A 23,224-nucleotide genomic window follows, 5' to 3' on the forward strand; every position below is an offset into this window, starting at 1 on the left:
GGGTTCAAGACTGAAACAAAAGTATAAAACAGATAAAAAGTAAGTTTCTACCTCATTGCCATCCATTCCGCCAACTCAGGTTTGGAGGTGTCCCTGCCACCATTTCCTGGAATGGAAGGCATATTGTAATTGGAATGGCGGTACAACTGATTGGCCTCTCTCCAACAGCCACTTTTGCCTATGACTCCATCAGTGCAGGAGGAAAATTCTGACGGAGTCAACGGGACTTGGATGCTCTATTGTCCATAGACCTGCCTACATCTAGATAGAGCAGGGGGACTGCCAAGTTGGCGGCTTGGAAATCTGACAAAAAATCGAAGAATGACCGATTCCACCAAGATCTAAATCAGGCCCTCAGTCTTTTGTATCTGAACAAACCAACATGAGGCAAAAAAGTAGAAATGGACCTACAGTTCTCTTCCAGCTCAAGTTGATGGTATTCTTTGTTCAGGTCAAGACTGGAGAAAATATTGGCTCCATTCAGTTGCATGATCATGTCGGCTATGTGGGAACCAGGATGTTTTTCTCTCTCGATTGCTTTTTTGGCCTAGCGCATATCAACACAAATGCACACTGCAACCCCACTGTCCTTTTTCAGCACCCCAACTATGGGCGAAACCCTCGGTTTAGGACCAGTGGAGAGTTCAATGATGTTATACTTCAACAGTGTTTCTAGTTCTTTCTCAACAGCTTCTTATAAGTGAATAGCAACTCTGCGGTGCCATTGAGCAACCGGGCAAATATCCTCATTAATATGAAATTGCACTTTCATCTTTTTGAGTCTTCCTAGGTCAGTAAACAACACAGGTACTGACTCATGATTTAAGACTGAGCTCTGAGGTTGTAGGTGAGAGATATGAGTCTCATGTCAGCAACAGTAGTAAAGCTAAGCAGACATGCACTTGAATTTCTCTGAAGAACATGAATTGGCACGTACACTGACGTTGTTTAATTTCTCATGATTGCTGTAAGTGACACTTGGCTCTATAGTGATTTAGAAGCAGCCCACGTGAGCACCTGGTGTTTGATGGGGTAATGTGTGGCTCAAGAGATAAGCTGGTAAACTTCTCTATTTGCATGATATTAATCGATGAATCACTGTCTATAAAGAAGGTTATGGGGCAACAGCTCACCTTTAATATCATTTTAGGACAGGGTCCAAAGGAAATTTTTCGCTTTGTTTGATGCTTCTCTTTTGACGTTTGACCTTCTTTGCAAGCAGCTCATCCTACATGAGCATGTCGATCTTTAGTAGATATCATCAACGCACGGATGTCTTCTTAACTAGTGTTTGGTAATGAAGTTAAAGAGCCTTTATTTTTATGAACTTGACAACAATCGACTTTGCTTCGTTTCTACTTGTCGTAACTGGTGTCCCTTATTGGCCTTCTGGGCATGGTGAGAATACTTCTGGAAACTTCTGGTGCCCATTTGGTCTTCTTGTCTTTGATTTCTCTTTCGCGTTGAAGACCGTTATGAAGTGGTTTCTTTCCCGTAGCCGTTTCATATCTGTCCTATGGCTGGACATTTACCTTCATGGGGACATGAAAACTCACATTGGAAGCATAACTCTTTCTTCTTCTGAGACGTCTACTTGTGTGTATCTATTTTGTGCTTTAGCTTGCTTTTAATATTCAACGTTGATTCAGCAGCTTGGTGATTTGCTTGTTCTTCTGCTCTTGCATCCATTAACATTTTCTCTACACTGAGTGTCTCTCTCAACATGTGTCTCCTGAAGGATTCTGAAAGACAGCCATCAATGACTTTGAGGCATATGGCTTTATTATCTAAACACAGGTGTCTCTCTGCGGCCTACCTTTGACTTCTGGTTGTGCTGCACTCTGTAAACACAGGTGTCTCTCTGCGGCCTACCTTCGACTACTGGTTGTGCTGCACTCTAAACACAAGTGTCTCTCTGCGGCCTACCTTCGACTACTGGTTGTGCTGCACTCTAAACACAGGTAACTCTCTGCGGCCTACCTTTGACTACTGGTTGTGCTGCACTCTAAACACAGGTGACTCTCTGAGGCCTACCTTCGACTACTGGTTGTGCTGCACTCTAAACACAGGTGACTCTCTGTGGCCTAACTTTGAATACTGGTTGTGCTGCACTCTAAACACAGGTGTCTCTCTGCGGCCTACCTTCGACTACTGGTTGTGCTGAACTCTAAACACAGGTGTCTCCCTGCGTTCTACCTTCGACTACTGGTTGTGTTGCACTCTGTAAACACAGGTATCTCTCTGCGGCCTACCTTCGACAACTGGTTGTGCTGCACTCTAAACACAGGTGTCTCTCTGCGGCCTACCTTCGACTACTGGTTGTGCTGCACTCTGTAAACACAGGTGCCTCTATGTGGCCTACCTTCGACTACTAGTTGTGCTGCACTCTGTAAACACAGGTGTCTCTCTGCGGCCTACCTTCGACTACTGGTTGTGCTGCACTCTAAACACAGGTGTCTCTCTGCGGCCTACCTTCGACTACTGGTTGTTCTGCACTCTGTAAACACAGTTGTCTCTCTGCGGCCTACCTTCGACTACTGGTTGTTCTGCACTCTGTAAACACAGTTGTCTCTCTGCGGCCTACCTTCGACTACTGGTTGTGCTGCACTCTAACCACAGGTGTCTCTCTGCGCCCTACCTTCGACTACTACTTGTGCTCCACTCTGTAAACACAGTTGTCTCTCTGCAGCCTACCTTCGACAACTGGTTGTGCTGCACTCTGACCACAGGTGTCTCTCTGCGGCCTACCTTCGACTACTGGTTGTTCTGTACTCTGTAAACACAGTTGTCTCTCTGCGGCCTACCTTCGACGACTGGTTGTTCTGCACTCTAAACACAGGTGTCTCTCTGCGGCCTACCTTCGACTACTACTTGTGCTGCACTCTGTAAACAGTCAAGTCAAGTCAAGTCAGAATATTTATATAGCGCGCTACATACCCAGAGGGTCTCAAGGCGCTTGAGGGAGGGTGGGGAATTACTTGTTGAATATCCAAGTTTTAAGTTGTTTTCTGAAAGCTAGGTGATTCTGAGTGAGGCGAAGGTGAGTGGGAAGTGAGTTCCAGGTTTTAGCTGCCAGGTAGGAGAAGGATCTGCCTCCCATGGTGGTTTTGTTGATACGAGGTACGGTAGCAAGGGCTTGGTTGGAGAATCGTAGCTGGCGGGGGGGTGTAGAAGGAAAGTCGTGTGTTGAGGCATTCGGGTCCAAGTTCGTAGAGTGCCTTGTGTGCGTGGGTTAGGAGGTGGAAAGTAATCCTCTTATTGACGGGGAGCCAGTGGAGGTTTTTCAGGTGACTGGAGATGTGGTCTTTACGCGGGATGTCTAGTATGAGTCTTGCTGATGCGTTCTGGATGCGCTGGAGTTTTTTCTGGAGTTTTGCGGTGGTACCGGCGTATAGAGTGTTTCCGTAGTCCAGGCGGCTTGTAACCAGTGCATGGGTGACCGTTTTTCTGGTTTCGGTGGGGATCCAGCGAAATGTTTTTTTGAGCATGCGAAGAATGTTGAAGCAGGATGAGGAGACGGCGCTGACCTGTCTGTTCATAGAGAATGAGGAGTCCAGGATGATGCCCAGGTTCCGTGCGTGGTCCGTCGGGATGGGTGCTTTTCCAAGGGCCTCTGGCCACCAAGAGTCATCCCAGGTGGAGGGGGAGGTACCTAAGATAAGGACTTCTGTTTTGTCTGAGTTCAGTTTCAGACGGCTGTGCTTCATCCATTCTGCAACTTCTTTCATTCCTTCATGTAGGTTGGTTTTGGCGGTGTTAGGGTCTTTGGTGAGTGAAAGGATCAGTTGAGTGTCGTCAGCGTAGGAGATGATGTTGAGGTTGTGTTGGCGTGCGATGGTCGCGAGGGGGCTCATGTATATGTTGAAGAGGGTGGGGCTGAGTGAGGATCCTTGAGGTACGCCGCAAATGACTTCAGTGGCCTCTGACTTGAATGGTGGGAGGCGGACTCTCTGGGTTCTTCCGGTGAGGAACGAGGTGATCCATTCCAGTGCTTTTCCTTGGATTCCGGTGTTTTTGAGGCGCTGTAGAAGGGTGCTATGGCAGACTGTGTCGAAGGCTGCGGAGAGGTCGAGGAGGATAAGGGCGACTGTGTCTCCATTGTCCAGTAGAGTTTGAATGTCATCTGTTGCTGCGATGAGCGCGGTCTCAGTGCTGTGTTTGGCTCGGAAGCCGGACTGTGAGCGGTCAAGGGATTTGTTGGTTTCGAGGAAGCTGGTTGTTGACGGCTTTCTCGATGATTTTGGCCGGAAATGGAAGGAGTGAGATGGGGCGGTAGTTTTTGAGTTCGGTGGGGTCAGCTGTGGGTTTTTTCAGAAGGGCGCTGAGTTCGGCGTGTTTCCAGCTTTCCGGGAAGGTGGCGGAGTTGAGGGAGCAGTTGATGACGTCTCGGAGGTGTGGTGCTATGATGGAGTCTGCTTTGTTGAAGATGTGGTGAGGGCATGGGTCTGTGGGGGATCCTGAGTGGATGGAGTTCATCAAGCGGATGGTGTCCTCAGTGGAGATTGGGTTCCAGTCATTAAGGATGTTCAAGGGGGGTGAAGGTCCTGCAGAATGTTGGGTGGGTAGGTCTCCGGGTTGGTTGTCGAAGCTGTTGTGGATGTCTGCGATTTTGTTGTGGAAGAACGAATCTAGGGAGTCGCAGAGGGCTTGAGAGGGGGTGATGTCGTTGGAGTTGGCTGAGGGGTTGGTAAATTCTTTGACGATGTTGAATAATTCCTTGCTGTTGTGGGCGTTGTTCTCTAGTCGGTCTTTGAATGCGGCTTTCTTGGCAGATCGGATTAGTTGGTGGTGTATGCGGGTGGCGTTTTTGAAGGCGTCCCTGGTGCTGGTGTTTGGGTCTTTTTTCCAGGCCTTCTCGAAGGATCGACAGAGTTTCTTCAATTTCTTAAGGTCATCGTTGAACCAGGAGGCGTTTTTGCTGCCTAGTTTGATTTGACGTTTTTTCAATGGTGCTAGGATGTCGGCGCTGTTGGATAGCCATTGGGTGAGGTTAATGGCTGCTTGGTCGGGGTTTGAGGAGTGGACAGGGGGGTTTTGAAGAAGCGATGAGGAGATCTGGTCAGTGGTGATTTTGTTCCAGTTTCTTCGCAGAGAAGGTTGAGGATGGTTGTGAGTGGTGGTCTTATTGTAGAAAAAGTGAACGCAGCTGTGGTCCGTCCAATGGAGAGTAGTGGTGTGACTGAAGGAGACATGTTTGCTGGAGGTGAAGATTGGGTCAAGTGTGTGACCTGCGATGTGGGTGGGGGTAGTGACAAGTTGTTTAAGTCCTAGGTTGGCGAGATTGTCCAGAAGGGTGGTGGCGTTGCTGTCATCGCTCTTTTCCAGGTGAAAGTTGAGGTCTCCCAGTAGAATGTATTCCTCGGAGGGGAGGGCGTGAGGGGTGATAAAGTCAGTGATGTCGTCGCTGAATTGTGCGCGGGATCCTGGAGGTCGGTAGAGGAGGGTGCCTCTGAGTGTGGTCTTGGGATCGGTGTGGATCTGGAAGTGAAGGTGTTCGGCGCTGGGGAGGTTGACGTCTGAGCTGGTTGAGATGCGGATGGAATTCTTATGGACGATAGCGATGCCTCCTCCTGTTTGGTCGGTGCGGTCCTTCCGGATGATCTTGTACCCTTCCGGGATGGCAATGGTGATGTCTGGGGCTGAAGAGGCGTTCATCCATGTTTCTGTTAGGAAGGCGACATCGGGAGAAATGGTGTCGAGAAGGTTCCAGAGGTCAATGGCGTGTCTGTGGACCGAGCGGGTGTTGAGCAGGATGCATTTCAGGTGGTTGGAGTCAGATATCTGTTGTGTGTTCATGGATGAGGAGTTGGTCTTGGTGCCGTCGAACTTGCAGGAGTTGCAAGTGAAGGGTCCATGGGTGTGTCCAGGAGCGGCTTGGGCGCAGGTGGGGAGTTGGCCGGGGTTTAGGGCTAAGAGGGTGGGGTGTCGTATGTAATGCGGATGGGGTGGGTGAGACGGGGGCCAGGGGGAATGGCACTGGGCGCGGTCCAGGCGCGGACGGGCGTAGACGGGCTTACCTTTGGCGCACCTTAGGCGCGGCCGCAGCGCGTGGCCACAGGTGTCTCTCTGCGGCCTACCTTTGACTACTGGTTGTGCTGCACTCTGTAAACACAGGTGTCTCTCTGCGGCCTACCTTCGACTACTAGTTGTGCTGCACTCTAAACACAGGCGTCTCTCTGCGGCCTACCTTTGACTACTGGTTGTGCCGCACTCTGTAAACACAGGTGTCTCTCTGTGGCCTACCTTCTACTGCTGGTTGTGCTGCACTCTTAACAGAGGTGTCTCTCTGCGGCCTACCTTCAACTACTGGTTGTGCTGCACTCTGTAAACACAGGTGTCTCCCTGAGTCCTACCTTCGACTACTAGTTGTGCTGTACTCTAAACACAGGTGTCTGCCTGTGCCTACCTTCGACTACTGGTTGTTCTGCACTCTGTAAACACAGGTGTCTCTCTGTGGCCTACCTTCGACGACTGGTTGTGCTGCACTCTGTAAACACAGGTGTCTGGCTGTGCCTACCTTCGATTACTGGTTGTGCTGCACTCTGTAAACACAGGTGTCTCTCTGCGACCTACCTTCGATGACTGGTTGTGCTGCACTCTATAAACACCGGTGTCTGCCTGTGCCTTCCTTCGACTACTGGTTGTGCTGCACTCTGTAAACACAGGTGTCTCCCTGAGTCCTACCTTCGACTACTGGTTGTTCTGTACTCTGTAAACACAGTTGTCTCTCTGCGGCCTACCTTCCACTCTTAGTTGTGCTGCACTCTGTAAACACAGGTGTCTCTCTGCGGCCCACTTCAAATCTTAGTTGTGCTGCACTCTCTAAACACAGGTGTCTGCCTGTGGCCCACCTTCCATTGGCTGATGAAAGCTGTCCATGGTGTGGGCCTGACCCTTGCTGGTGTGAGCTCAACCCTACAAACAGGCTTCCGGGGGCTGGGTGCCGAGGTTTCCATGGAAACTGAGATTGGGCCGGGTTTGCAAATTACATTTATGATTACAGATGTTTACAAGGAGATGTAAAGTCGATAGAAAATGCGGAAATGCTCTTCTATGCCTTGAAACCAGAGAATTTGCCATTTGAGCTGCACATCATATTTGACCATAAATCGGTAGTGAACTCCAGATCCTACCTGCAGACTCAAATATGTCTTGTTTGCCTGTGCCCCCCCTCCCATCCACACACAAACTACTTTTAATACCCCACTTCATACTGATCGCTGCTGAACAACCAGCTTGGGAACTTTTTTAAACTTTTTACGACAGGATCATTTATAGCTGGTTATAATTTCCAAGTTAGCGTTGAATTAACAACGCTTAATGCCATGGAGTTAAAAATCCCAGCCATAGCGGGGTTTATTGCAGTTTTCAATGGAATATCGCTGGTTTTCCAGCGATATTCCATAAAAAATTTTGATAACCTTGTTGATCGGGCCTGTGATTTTAGCCACATAATCCACCCCCTTTACAGGTATGCCTAAATCAGGAATTTAGCAGACGTTAAATTCCTGAGTTAGGCCCCTGTTAGCGATATAAATCACAACGCTAACGCTGATGGGGCCTCGTTGTTAATATCGCAAAGCCCCGTTAGCAGTAGATTTCCCTACAGTTTTCCCAGACACGCCTACCACACGCCTACCTTGCATCTCATTAGAGATGCGAGGCTAGGCGATAATAAATCCGGTCGCTAAGCGTTGAAAACCAACGCTAAGTGGCCTTGTTGATACGGCGATAAAATTATCGTCGCTTAGCCTAGCTAAAGCGGCGATAATCTAATTATCACCACCTTGTTGATATGCCCCGAAGAGACTAAGGCAGAAAGCTCGAACAAGGAAGGAATTGGTACCCTTACCTATTTTACAAAAAAGATACGAAAACAATTAGGCATAGCAATGAGTGAGTAACCATTTATAATAGTGGGGACAGTGAAGGAAAACCATCACCCTAATGTATGAGGCTTCAATTCGCCATTGTGTGCAATTTAAAATAAAAGTATTGGGCTCTCAGATCAAAAAAGGGATTTTTTCATTGTGAACTGTGAAACACAAACTGATCAAACTTTAAGGGCAGCGGAAGAACCCAAGAGGCCCTACTTAATCCAGAATTATTACTGTGCATAGATGTTTTTATTATTATTGCTAATTGTTGTAAATTGTTGAAATTACCAGCTTGGTTACCGACAAAGTATTTCCTATCTCTTTATAAAAATGCAAAAAAATGGATAAAAACATTTCTTTGATGTAGCAGGTTCGTTTTCACATCCTTTTCCTAAAATACTAATCATTTATAGTCGTTGGAGCACCATTCCCCCTTGTTCATGTTTCTGGTGCAATCACATTAGGCACAGTAAATACCGATACCACAGGGTGAGGAGGTATTTACATGGGGAAGTATTACCGCATCCTTCAGAGTCGTGTACATCATGGGGCTTCGGAGTTTATGTGCCTGGCTACTGCATATTTTGGCTCTTTCCTACCATTTACCCCCCAACAGCATGTCCCCCAGGTTTTTCCTTGCAAAGGAGGGTCAAGCCAAAATTGTGGATGTGTGGTAAATATCACAAAACTTGAAATCCCAAGGTATTTCCATTGGTACCATCATGGGCGTCCGCAGAAATTTTCCGGGGGGGGGGGGGCTAACCGGGCAAATGAAGGGGCGTGGCTAATGTTTATCAATAGGGGCGGGGCTAAAATGGCAGACAATCAGGGTCGGGTAAGGCCAAGCTGAGAAAAAAAAGTGGTGAATTCTGCATTTGAAACTGGACAACAATTAGAGCACACATGAACCCTAAAATTACCCCCCTGGCCCCTTAAAACTCATACATTTCCTGATCCCTAAAATTAGCCCCCTGGCACCCCAAAACCCAAAACGGCCCTGACACCTAAAATTGTACCCCTAGCACCCCAAAACCCATACCCGCCCTGAACCCTAAAATGTCCCCCCCTTGCACCGCAAAACACATACCCACCCTGTACCCTAAAATTACCCCCCTGTTACCCCAAAGCCCATACCCACCATGAACCCTAAAATTATCCCCCTGGCACCCCAAAACCCATACCCACCCGGAACCCTAAAACTACCCCTGCCCCCCAAAAACCTGTACCCGCCTTGAACTCTAAAATTATCCCCCTGGCCCCTTAAAATCCACTCCTGCCCTGAACCCTAAAATTGCTCCCTTGTACTCCAAAACCCATACCCACTCTGAACCCTAAAATTACCCCCCTGAAACCCCTCCTTTAATCCATTTGTATTGGGTCTCTTGTTCTCCCATCTGGCTTTGAGTCTGTCTAAGTCTTTATGGCTGAGATGTTGCTTCTTTTGGCCGTTCCATTGTATGAGAACCCTACATAAAGCCACAAGAGTTCCTATTATTCGACCATGAGACACCCATTTTATCAGCCTCATAAGAATGAAATCCTGAGGTGACTATGCTGAGAATAATTAAAGTGTCTTACCTGTTACACGTAGGCAGGGCCACTGGAATTATGCGGCAGGGGAAACCTAAATTATGGATCAGGGTTGACTAAAGAATGCAGCAAGAACAGGTCAATTATGTGGCATGATGCTGCGTTTTTGAGAGTATTGTTTCATTATTTTTACTTTACACTTGTTAACACTGTCTGGCCATAAAATGCACCTTACCGGTACCAGTTTAACACCAAACTATAGCAATAAGCAACAGAAAGGTAACCAATCAACCTTTGGAACTGTGCGCCAGCACATGTTGCTGTTTTTTTAGTAGGTTTTGAGCTAGAATTTTTTTTTTAATATGCAGATTATTTAGCAGATAATGGATTATTTAGTAAATCAACAAATATGAGAAAAACACAGCATCGGCACAATCGCATAATTCCAGTAGCCCGACCCATAGGTCCCTGCGGAAGGAATCATTCTATCATTTGAACCCATCAACACACATATGAATGATGGATGAATTAATGTAATGATGCATGGAATGTTCTTTCATTTAGCATCTGAGAAGATAAAACTTTTCTTTTGTTAACTTTTTCCATTAATGTATTTTTCATGTAATGCTGCAAGTTTTTAATAGCCTCAAAGCGGGAAGAAAATAAAGCATACCCCAAGTGAATCTATATTCTTATTGTGTACACATTGGTACTCACTTTTCTGGGAAAAGGAAAATCCTCTGCGATACGTTTCTTTTACGTCACTGTTTTCAGCTGCTAGGAACCTTGTGATGGAAGCTGCAGCCTCTTTAGAGTGAGCGAAAATGTTAATTTGTTTATCTAAGCAGCTACTACCCCTGCAGAATTTCTTACCAATCCTCAGGCCTGAAACTAACGTACTGTCAATGGTATTAATATTTAAATAAACAATGAGGTACAGCCCACAAGACTTCCCACCCCCATAAAACGTTAGAGTAAAAAATGTATTTTTCAGTTCTTAATGGTCTGGGGTGGGCAAGGGTATTTCTTGGGTGGGCCTGGCCCGCCTGGCCCACCCTCTAGAACCGGGCCTGGTGGGATGCATGCTTTAGCAGCTCAAACTGGCCATTGTCATTCTGTATGTGATAATCAGCCACAGGCAGAATGACAATGGGCGGGAGGGGCTGTGAGGGGGAGTGTGGGCGCCCAATCAGGGAGTTGAGGCCTCTGGCAGGGAACAGCTCTGCTCCCTGCAGGGACCAGAATTACAGACAAAAGGCGTCCGTAAAAGCATGTGCTTCTGCAGTGGGGGCAAATAGGGGCGCTCCGGGGGGGGGGGGCAAGTGCCCCTCCTTGCCCCCCCCTGCGGACGCCCATGGGTACCATTCCGTCCGCCATGCGCAGTCCTTGTCACGTGACTCCCGTCAGCGCTGTTGCTTTTCTCTGAACTTTATTTTCTCTCTTGTACTGTGTTAGAAGATCCCTATGTGTTTGGTCTTAAGGCCTTTACTGTCCAGTCGTGATCACGTGGTCATTGATCGGAAGTGTCATCATGCAATTTGCTGGTGAACCTTCTGTGTTGGCCACACAACCAGGTCTCGACCATTTTGAATTAATGTTAAATCACATGTTAGCGTTTCTGGCCAAGAGGTCCCATTTCCTTTGCTCAAAGTGACCCTGAAGTGGCCCTCGCGGTGCTAGGGGGACCCCATGATTCACAATAATGAGCCCTCCATGGAACCTATTCACAAAGGCATTTTGGAGTGAGTAAAGTAGCACTCCTGAATTATTTTTATACGTAAACTTACATAGCTTTGTGAAATGGCCCCAAAACATCTAAAATAGGAATAAAGTTAGAATATTCAGGGAATACTCATACACAGATGGTACAAGTAGAAAGAGCTGTGCCCTGTTGGCAGTTTTACTAACAGGGAGTCTGACGTTTCGGGTCGATTCACAAAAGCGTGTAAGAGTACATAGCACCACAGGGCTACCTCATAGAAAGAAGCGTCCGCAGATTAACGGGACACACCTGGCACAACAACCCCACAAAAGACAATTGCTTAGCCCTATGCTGCTCTTGTAAAGAATACAAAAAACACAACCTGAAAGCCCAAGCTAACTGTATCAAATAAGAAATAACTACAAAAAATAAACCAAGAAATCTCCTTAAACCTGTCCAGAACCTAACCACACCACATGCTCCTATACTGTCAGCCAGCACTAAAGAATCCTGCAAAAAATTATGCAGATACTTTGACTCAAAAATAAGAGCAATAGAACTCGCGCTCGACTCTATGAACAACACTCATCCTGCAGGTCAACTAACAGGCAAATCCCCACAAAATGGTCTCCTCTCAAAGAAGTTACACAAGCGGAGGTCACCTCAAACATAGCCAACCTAAACCCTTCCAGACCCTTTTCTGACCCCATTCTAGCAGAAATCCTAGAAAACATCACAGATACTTACACTCTTCTCCTAACCAAAATGATAAATAACTCCCTCACTCTAGGGATCTTCCCAGACAGTCTCAAAGAAGGGTAAATGACCCCTTACTAAAAAAAAAACACAACTCTGACCCAGAAGATATGAACAACTTCCGTCCAGTATCCAATCTTCCATTCATGGCAAGAGTATTGGAAAGGTGTGTAAAAAGACAATTGAAAACCTACATAAAAGAAAACAACCTCCCGGATTCCCACCAATCAGGATGTAGAACCGGATGAAGCAGAGAATCCAAAACGGCCAGATTCCACCTGAGTTACCTAAGAAACTTAAAACCCTTCCTCAATGTGGCCGACCTTAAAACGGCAACCCAGGTACTAGTCATTTCCAGACTTGAATATGGATGCTCTACTCTTGCGGGGCTACCCAAGAACTCTCTGGCCCCTTTGAAGGCCTGCCTCAACACTGCCGCCAGACTCCTAACTGGCTCAAGGAAATTTGACCACATCACCCCCCACCTCAAAGCTCTGCACTGGCTTCCCCTAGAGGCCAGAATCCAATTTAAACTGGCCTGCATTACTCACAAAGCCCTTTTCTTCAATTCCCCTTCATTTCTCGCACAAAAACTCGTGGTATCCGGAGGAGCCAGAAACTCTCGATCTGCCAAAGACCTGCTGCTGCAACCTGCACACTTCCGGAAGAACAAAACCTACAATCGGGTCTTTTAAGGGGCCGCGCCAAGAATTTGGAACTCTCTCCCACCTGCCATTAGAAGACTTCCGTCCTTGGCACACTTTAAGAAGGAAACCAAAACCGTCTTAATGGGAAAATACCTTGCCTAACGAATACTTTACAGCCACCGCATTGTCTTAGCTTGCCCCACGCTCCACCTCGGCAATATCCATGGCCTCCACGGATGATACATATTCTGCACTCCTGGGCTTTCCCCCAAGAGCTGAGACTGCGTGCCTTCTTGTGTAATGTATCTACCTGTTTTAATTGTTATATCACATGTAGCCGGTCTTTAAACGTACAGCATGCTTTTCCTGTATAATGTATCCCGTACCTTCCCTAATTTGATTCTTCCTGTCCCTACGCTTGTATACCTCCCCTTAATCATGTAAAGCGCTCTGGTACCCTCACGGGTCTGGTTCGCGCTCTATAAAACTATCAAATAAAATAAAATAAAAATACGCTCCACATAATAGATGACGCTCTTGCCATCCTAGACAAAGGTGATTCACACCTGTGGGTCCTACTAGATCTATCTGCGGCAATCAACACCATCAACTATATATCATTGATAAAAATCCTGATGGAATGAATGGGTCTTGAAAGCTGGGTGTTAACAAGGTTCGAATTATACCTCTCAAACTACACCCAACACGTAAAAATAGATAGCGACATATCAACACCCTCACCACTCAAACAAGGAGTTCCCCAAGGTTCCATACTCTCTCTCTCGGTCTTCAACCTGTACATGAACCCATAACCACTCTCCTGCAAAATGCGAACATTCCATTCCACCTACACACAGATATCACCTGAACCTGCATGAAAATCTCCTCCCCAGAGAGCTTTAAAACCCTGGTATTTGTTCTGAAAAACCTCCAATCCTGGATGACCCAATAACACCTCAAACGTAACCCACAGAAAACGGAATTCCTTTTAACCTCACCTCTCCACAGCAACTCCCACATTCAATCTTGGCGATCCTCATGGACGGAAAGCCCTCAATTGTTGAGTCCACAAAATCCATGGGTTTCATCCTCGACAGGAACCTAAATCTCCACACCCACATCAACAACTTAGCTAGAGGCTCCCAAAGCAAACCAGTCTTCTTCGGAAAGTCAATTAATCTCAACCGACGACTTCAAGACTTTGGTCTTATCTCTAGTGATTTCTAAACTTGACTACAGAAATGCCCTCTTAACCGGTAGACCCAAAACTCACCTACTCCCTCTAAGAGCAGCACTAAACTTGGCAGTTCTACTAGGAGTGAACAAGCGAGGCCACATCATCCCCATACAAGCAAACTTCAATTGGTTCCCGATCAAAGGCAGAAACTTCCTCGAGCTAGCCTGCACCATCCACAAAGCCATTGACCATGGAAACCCCAAACTACCTGGCCAGCAAACTAATCATCGCAGGCGGATTGCGTCTACTCAGAAGTACTGAATCTTTATGATTGGAAAATTCTCTATTCTGAATATCCCGCACAAGAAGCCAATTTCCTCAGACAGTGCCCCCAAGATATGGAACTACATCACAACGGTCGTGAGAACCAACTCTTTCCAAACGATTTTCAAGAAAGATCTCAGAATACACATCTTCAAAGCAGTTTCGCCAATCCTGATTCGCCAAACCTCGACCACCTCTAGAGACTCAGGGCCCGATTCACAGAACTAACTTAAGACAAAATCCTAAACTTACTACCATTGTGGTATTCACAGAAGGCACTTACTCATTTCGGTATTCACAGAAGTTAGGACTCCTAACTTCAGGACTCCTAAATGCCTTCTGTGAATACCGAAAGTCTTAAAGTTAGGATTTTTCTCAGTTCAGGAGTCCTAACTTTACTACTCCTAAACTGAGAAAAATCCTAACTGTAAGACTTTCGGTATTCACAGAAGGCATTTAGGAGTCCTAAGGCATCCCCTCAACACCTCAACAGCATCCCCTCAAGACCTCAACAGCATCCCCTCAAGACTTCAACAGCATCCCCTCAAGACTTCAACAGCATCCCCTCAACACCTCAACTGCATCCCCTCAACACCTCAACAGCATCCCCTCAACACCTCCACAGCATCCCCTCGACACCTCCACAGCATCCCCTCAACACCTCAAAGGCATCCCCTCAACACCTCAACAGCATCCCCTCAACACCTCAACAGCATCCCCTCGACACCTCAACAGCATCCCCTCAACACCTCAACAGCATCCCCTCAACACCTCAACGGCATCCCCTCGACACCTCAACAGCAGCCCCTCGACACCTCAACAGCATCCCCTCAACACCTCAACAGCATCCCCTCAACTCCTCAACAGCATCCCCTCAACACCTCAACAGCATCCCCTCAAGACCTCAACAGCATCCCCTCAAGACCTCAACAGCATCCCCTCAAGACCTCAACAGCATCCCCTCAACACCTCAACAGCATCCCCTCAAGACCTCAACAGCATCCCCTCAACACCTCAACTGCATCCCCTCAACACCTCCACTCAACAGCATCCCCTCAAGACCTCAACAGCATCCCCTCAACACCTCAACTGCATCCCCTCAACACCTCAACAGCATCCCCTCAACACCTCCACAGCATCCCCTCGACACCTCCACAGCATCCCCTCAACACCTCAAAGGCATCCCCTCAACACCTCAACAGCATCCCCTCAACACCTCAACAGCATCCCATCGACACCTCCACAGCATCCCCTCAACACCTCAAAGGCATCCCCTCAACACCTCAACAGCATCCCCTCAACACCTCAACAGCATCCCCTCGACACCTCAACAGCATCCTCTCGACAACTCCACAGCATCCCCTCAACACCTCAAAGGCATCCCCTTAACACCTCAACAGCATCCCCTTAACACCTCAACAGCATCCCCTCAACACCTCAACAGCATCCCCTCAACACCTCAACAGCATCCCCTCGACACCTCAACAGCATCCCCTCAACACATCAACAGCATCCCCTCAACACCTCAACAGCATCCTCACGCATGCAACATATTCTTCCTACTGTAAAGTGTTCTGATACCCTTCTCGGTCTGGTTCGCGCTGTATAAAACCGAAAACAAAATAAATATAAATAAATGAAGAGTTTTCCTGTAGTACTACTCCCCGCATTCATACATTTTTTTGCGAATCGGCCTCTATGGATTTTGCGCCTTTGGCTCTGTGTGCACGTTAAACTGGATCACTGATAATGCTGCACTTTAGAGTTCTCTAGAAGAGGATTTCACATGTAGCTTTACAGAGATGGTGTTGTGGAAACTCAAGCTTCTACTGGAGAAAAGATGTCACTCATTTCAAGACCTCCCTCTCCAGTCCCTGCATCAAGAGTTTGCTGGTACCCCTCTACATGCACCACACACATCTATGAACAAACTCTTACACCTGCCACCTCACCCTGCCATCAGTGGCAGCCTCCTGTAAAGTGTTAAGAGTGCACAGAACTGCATGTTTGGCAATATGTTCAGACGTATAGTAAAAAACACAATACATAAAAACCTCAATAGCCTTCCAAGGCAAGTGGATGGATGATACATTATCTTCTATAAACCATATTGTTTTTATTCTTATATTCATGATCATGTTTTTTGTTGTAGGTGCTGGAACGGTGGCTGCTTCACACCCCATCTCCGCAGGCACCCCCGAAGGAAGCAGTTATGGAGCCATAGGTGAGGACTTCCTTATGTTCCTGAAAACATGGGATCTGATGATCCTTCCTGTTGCAGGGGTGTGCAGTCTGTTGCCTTCATGAATGATAAGCTGTGAGATTGGAAAACGCGCTTCTGTAATTCACTCCTTGCTTCTCAAACAAGTTCTGTCCTGCTGCCTGTCATGGATGTAGGGTGCTGGGCTGAGAGGCTGCCCAGAAATAAAACAGCAACTGATGGAATCCGAGTAGCCGCCTGCCTGAACCACATGAGGCCTTTGAGTCAACTTGTGTTCTTGTGTACAGATGGATTGATTGATTGATTGATTGGCAGGCTGGTCGACACCAGTGAGCCAGCACACTAGAGGCCTGTAGGTTTTCAGAGGGCACCGCTAAGGTGCCCTCTGGGTGCATGAATTAATCAATCCACCACTGGAATCAGTGTGGGTTTATTAATACAAGGTGTTTGATACCAAAACCATCGATTTCAGTGAGCCATCATGTACCTGAATTACTCATTTTTACCAGTGTCCTGCACATGTTCTTAAAATGGCTTCTTTGTTGTCTTGCGATATCTAAGAATTGACTTAGACATCACAGGAGAAGTGTGGCTCAATGGTTAGAGCGGCAGACCCTGATGCAGAGGTCTATCCTGGAACCAGGGTTCAATTCTCTGCCTCGGCGGGTCTTGGGCTCAAAATTCCACGGACCTGATAATTCTCGACTCGGTGCCTATTCCAATCATGGGTCCCACTCTGCATCTCTGGGCAATAGCTTGCTTAATCTCCACAACGGCCCCCACAACGCTAAGGGTGCCTGGCCTCCACCTTGGGGGTTCCCAGGAGTGGACGCCTCACAGGGAAAGCCAGGATGGGTTCCACAGCGGTATTTGTGCAAGTGCCTTGAGACCCTTGCGGGTGAGTAGTGCGCTATACAAGTATCAATTTACATTTAGGGCTATATTTACTCATGCAGATAAGCCCACACATGTAGTATAGTGCACCCTGCCTTAGGGCTGTAGAGCCTGCTGTAGGCATTACTTACATATACTTCAGGCATGGCTCACAGGGATGTGTGCCATGATGTGTTTTCACTTTTCTCTGCACCATGTTCGCAGCTTGCAATTGCAGTTTGCATGTCGGTGCGTCGGGGTCTCTAACGGTGGCACAAATCATGCTGCAGCCCTTAGAGACCCTCTTTAGCTTTCCTGCCCTAGGCACCAGGGGTATCATTTACTAAGGACTTACAGATGGTGCTAAAAGTATTGCCAATTGGGGGAACAATTGTACAGTTTAGGGATAGAGACCTGGCACTGGGGACCTGGGTAGAAGGAACCCAGAGCACTCCTGTCAACACCAGGCAAAACGTTGGGGTGACCATGTCAAAAAGGGTCATTGTCCAACTGTTTCCAGAGCTGCAAAGCTGAACATCTCTGGAGGCTACCGTCTGCTGAAGATCACACAGTGCAAAGGAAGAGCACAACATCCAGGTGTTAAAGAGCAAGGGTGTCTATTGCTTTGCAGTGAGCAACGTGTAAAATTCTGCAGCTTTAGCTCCTTTATCTACTAATACACGAGTTGGCAGCACACAATGACATCACATTTTTACAGGTTCAAAACAATATCTGTGTATTAATATGTAATGAACGGATGTTTACGACCAGCTCAGTTTGCACCACAGGTAGCGCAGTGTGTGTTTCGATGTCACAAAATATGGATGTATAACTTTGAATTTCCTACCATTACCATTGTAATAGAAACTATGGGGCATATTACCAAGCAATAGCGATAATTATCGCTATTGCTTGGTTAGAGACAAAAAGTTACTGCTGAGCTGCGGCGATTTTCACCGCAAATAAACCTTGGTATTACCAAGGTTTATCGCAAATGCGATAAAAATCGCCGCAATGCATGAATATCGCTGAAAAGTCAGCGATATTCATGCATTACCGAGCTAATGCTCTTAGCCATGTTATCCACCTCTAAATTGGATAACATGGCTAAGAACTGCTCAGGGCAGGTGTTAGCTTTTGGAGATATTTGCGCTTAGCGCGAATATCTCCAAAAGTTGGTAATAGGAGATAGCGATGTTAGCGGCTGTTTTCAGTCGCTAACATCTTGGCACGCCCACTTTGCATGTCATTAGTGATAAATATCACTGACATGCAAAATGGGGCCCAAGATGGCCGCTATCTCCTACTAGCTGTCGCTAACTGGTGTTAGCGACAGCTAGGTAATAGGGAGATAATTTTATCTCCGCTTTCTTGGCTTTTAAAGCCAAAAAAGCGGAGATAAACCCCCTTGATAATATGCCCCTATTTTTTAGTCAAATCTGATTTACATATAGCTTCCACGGAGTTCCCTTTTGGAGGACACCCGTCTGTTCACCCAAGGTTTGTTAAAATCAATTATTTTCTTCTAAAAGCCCAAACGAGTTCCAGGGAGATTCCGCAGAAGCCCGTACGTAAAGAGTCCATCAAACATTCCCTGGTTCCAGCCGTGGTTGTTGACATATTCTGCATTAAAACGCTTCGCTTTCTTAGGATTCACCACAAGGAAGCCGCCATAAGACTCACAAGTTCCGGCGTCTTGTGGGATTGCCCTCATTTCAATCCTGAAAAGTTGACTGGTTTGTGTTTGATGTTTCCTGCCTCCTCAGGGACTATTTTACATCTGAAAAGGACACGCTGACATCACATTTTTTCTTTATGTCAACCATGCATTTTTTTAATTTGCACTGTGCTTGTGGGTGTGTGTCTATGAGCTTTGCCAGTGCTTGCTTAATTAGCCAGTCATAATTCCAGGCAGCAGATAGTCTGTACCTTGTTCATGCAAAATCTTTACTGATAAATAACATTAGTTCATTGTTAACACTTCTTATTTCATCACCTCGAAACTATAGTATGTTCCATGGAAATAAATAAAGTCCTTTTTTACAGTGAAAAGCACAACTTTCATTGTCTTTTTTTATTTTCAACAGGTAGACTAAAAATAACTTTAACAGTGATGGATATACCATAAACACATTTCAAACAGTGAGACTAAACCAATGTACTCATGGTGTCTAGCCCTTAACACCAAGCCTTAAATTACTAAACCAAACCCTCAACCATATATCCTTAACCCTCCCCGTCACCTTTTAACTGTAATCATAACCCTATACCTAATCCCAATATTCTGAATCCTGTACCCAAAATCTTTAATTCTGCACCCCAAACCATTACCCTATCTCCATTTTCCATTAAGCCAGACCCCCAACTCCAGACACAACTTCGTAACCCATTACTCATAACACCTGTACCCCAAATAAAGACCTCATACTTAACTCCTGCACACTAACCACATTCCTAAACCGTATAACGTTATACATCAAAACTTGAATCCTATGCCGTAAACCCTTATTCCTATACCCCTAACCCCAGTCCCTACTCTCATATCCCTATACCCATAACCATACCCTTAGGGCCTGATTCACAGAATGAACTTAAGACTTACTACTTTTGGTATTCACAGAAGTTAGGATTTTGTCTTAAGTTTGTCTTAAGACAAACCTAAGACAAACTCAAGACAGACTTAAGACAAAATCCTAACCTAAGTATGTCTTAAGTCTGTCTTAAGTCTGTCTTAAGTTTGTCTTAAGACAAACTTAAGGCAAAATCCTAACTTCTGTGAATCCCAAAAGTAGTAAGTGCATTCTGTGAATACCAAAATAGGAGTAAGTTTAAGATTGAGTCTTAAGTTCATTCTGTGAATCGTGCCCTAAGTTCTTAAACCCTTAGCTTGCAACTCTTAACCTTACACTCCAAACAATTAACCCTATAATTTTAACGCTGTATCCCTAAGCCCAACCCATAACCGCAAGCCCCAAACCTCTATACTCCTAATTCATAACATTTAAGCCTTAAGCTAACCCCATTAACGTTGTCCTTCATGAAATATATTCTTTGGGGGTACAAACTCTCTGGCTAGAGGTCCTTTTCCAACATATTTATTTTTAGAACAAATATTTGGGAAGTGGTATTTTTGTAAGTGTTATTTTCGAAGCTTTGACAATACCTCCAGAGGGAGATGCTGGTGTCTAGATTTGTCTCACTCCTAAAGGGTCCTCCTTGTTCATCTTCAGATGAGTCCAGTCCCAGTCCGGGTAGACAGCACTGCTCACCGGATGGCATCCCCCGCTCACGGACGTACTCCGACAGCTCAGTGGAGGAGGAGAGTGACTTTGATACTATGCCTGAGATTGAAAGTGATAAGAATGTTATTCGCACTAAGGTAAGTTTGACAACTCCTGGTCGAAGTATACTGTAATCCTCGGGCACAGATATAGAGTTGTCCTTTCCTTGGAAATGCGTGCCGTGGAGTGTTGAGGTGGCATGCCAGCGTAAAGTCATTGGGTGAGCAGACTCCATATTGTTGTGTCTTTTTGAGTTGCAACATTTGTAGTGCATTTGTTTCTTGGCATTGTTTGTATTGTTCTATCTCTTGTTACCCTCCAGTGGTGGGCTAGGGCCCAGAAGGAAGGGGCTAGTTCCACATCACTGTATGGTCGACCACCTGCCTGTGTAAGCCATCTCTCTGAAGGGGATAAACAGCATTCCCAGTAACTCATTCATAATGGTGCCACATAGATGTGCACATTTGAGAAACCACTTCCTTTACCTAAAGAACACAAACTCCATCTCAAGATTTTGTTTAAGGATGTACAAATATGGGTAGAACATAGCACTCGCATAAGGGACAAAGATAGACATGCTCTCTAGAAAAATGCCCATTGAGACCCTCCGACTGCCCTTGAGCTCCCACATGTGCCTTAGATTTAGGGGATTTTTACTTTAAAACATCAGTGGTCTCTAACGAGGTACTTCTGCTTAGCAGGACCTTTGGCTGGTGTCTTTGGTTCACTAGTATCCTCACGCTAAGTCACAAGGCTCTGTCTACCCTATGTCCGGTGGCCTTCCTAGAGGAGTTCCTACGCTGTTCTAGAGGAATAGAATTACATTCCAGAAGACCTCTGATGGGGAGTGTGTATCACGCATCAGGATACCCTATCCTTCCTTCCCCTATTTAGGGTGACACAAGAAGCAGTGAGCTGCTACAACTCTGTGTCGCAGACCATCTAAGCCCTAAATCCTGTTAGGACAGCACCGACTACTGGCAAAGGTGGAAGATCCCCACAAACTACTAAGAATCGCAACCAATACAGGGCGTCATTTAAGAAAGCTTTTGCATTGCTGTGTGAAAACAGCGATGTGACAGTTTTCACTGCGCCATGCTTGCGACAGGATGGATGCGCCGTATTTAATGTACGGCTCTCCTTGTCGCAATGAGTTCCAGATACGACAGTATTTCTGATGTATCTGTAGGCGTAAAAGTGACACATTGCTGAGGTGTGTCTGAAAACAAACACAACTCCAGCATGTGTCTTTTCACATGGGGCTAGCCCCATGTGAAAGGGCCTGTGTCAGTCTTACGCCCGCTGTGAGGCAGGTGTAAGATATTGACGCAGTAGTGTCCTAGCAGTGTCACAGTGAAATCTCATTGATTTCACTGCGCCACTTCAACGACCCTTCATTGCGAGGGAACGCCCACGCTGCATACATCATACCTGATCAGGTATAATGTAGCTCAGGAGTTTACAAAGTGATGCAGCTGTTTAGATGCGTCACTTTGTAAATATGGTGCAATGTGGAGCATTATTTACGCCGCCGCAGTGTCACAAAAAGTGACGCAACGAAGGCGTAAAAGTGTTGCAGGCCTTCATAAATAAGGCCCACAGTGTTCAGTAGTCCTGTATGGTTCTTCACCTGCTTGCCAAGTTGCTTTCTGACGTTCGCTGTGCAGAGTCCCAACACACACCCAGACCAACACAGTGGACCTGGAGCACAGCGGGGACGAAGCAACCTCTATTGGCTCAATATGAGTCTAATTTCCACATGAGCAGCTCTTAAGGTCCTACCAGGCCTTTTTGGACAATAAGGAACACATTCTAGATGGGGACCCCCAAAGAGAACGCTGCTCGGGGAACAGGAAAATCTTCTACTCCAACCAATCCTCAGAAGAACTGACTCCCTCACCAGGCACACGCCAGGCATGTACTTTCTTCGCCAATGCTCATGGTATAGTCCCAGACCCATCCCAGATGCTCTCTCAGGTCACCTTCCTGTTGCTATGGGAAACTGTTATCCCACCCCCTTCCAGTCTGTCAGCGCCACCTGATGGGCCAGCGAGGCAGACACTGTATTGTTGTACACCTTGTCAAACATAATACCAGTGAGCAGTAAATTGGTTGCACCTTTAATAGATTCAATGTATTTTGTTAAAAACAACATTTTGATCTTTATGTTTGAGTTGCCAGAATGTCTGTGCCTGTTGGTCTTTGTTCCCTCTATTTTACACATAAGGAACCTCTACTGTCTGATTAATGTAGCTTTAGTTGAGGCAGAATGACTCCTTTATTTTCACTTTCTCTAATATGAAGCATTTCTTTTTTTCCACCTATGATCTCAACTTTAGACGTTTCTCTATGTGTCAGATTTGTCCAGAAAAGACCGGCGAATTGTCAGCAAAAAATACAAAATCTACTTCTGGTAAGTACAAGGTGGCCACGGCTCAGCACATTGGTCCCTCAGCCTAAAGGGTGGGCTCTTCCCGCATAGGGGCCGGGGTCATGGTGGGACCCCCCAGGGGGCTGTCAAAAGACACTGTAGGATTTTTCAAAGATGGGTGAATTCCTTCATTGCATTGTATTGTATTGTGTTGTATTGTATCACATTGTATTCTATTGCGTTGCATTGCATTACATTCCATTGTATTGCTTTGCTTTGCCTTGTATTGTGTTGTATTGCATTGCATTGCGTTGTATTGTATTGCATTTCATTGAATTGTATTGCATTGCGTTGCATTGCATTGCATTGAATTGCATTGCATTGCATTGAGTTGTATTGTATTGTGTTGTATTGCATTGCATTGCATTGTATTGCATTGTATTGCATTGGTTTGCATTGTATTGT

The 23,224-nt window shown here is 46.2% G+C and overlaps 1 protein-coding gene across 1 annotated transcript in view; it reads left to right on the top strand.

Moving 5' to 3' along the window:
• SIDT1 (SID1 transmembrane family member 1) overlaps positions 1–23,224 on the top strand; it is a 440,759-nt gene that overhangs the window by 340,281 nt on the left and 77,254 nt on the right. Inside the window, exons 11-13 of the mRNA XM_086935576.1 lie at positions 16,166–16,237; positions 20,338–20,486; positions 22,728–22,801. Of these exons, the coding sequence (XP_086791702.1) occupies positions 16,166–16,237; positions 20,338–20,486; positions 22,728–22,801 (295 nt within the window). The remainder of the gene's footprint in view (positions 1–16,165; positions 16,238–20,337; positions 20,487–22,727; positions 22,802–23,224) is intronic.

This window comes from Lissotriton vulgaris, chromosome 8 (assembly GCF_964263255.1).
Source record: "Lissotriton vulgaris chromosome 8, aLisVul1.2, whole genome shotgun sequence".
NCBI classification, from domain to species: domain Eukaryota; kingdom Metazoa; phylum Chordata; class Amphibia; order Caudata; family Salamandridae; genus Lissotriton; species Lissotriton vulgaris.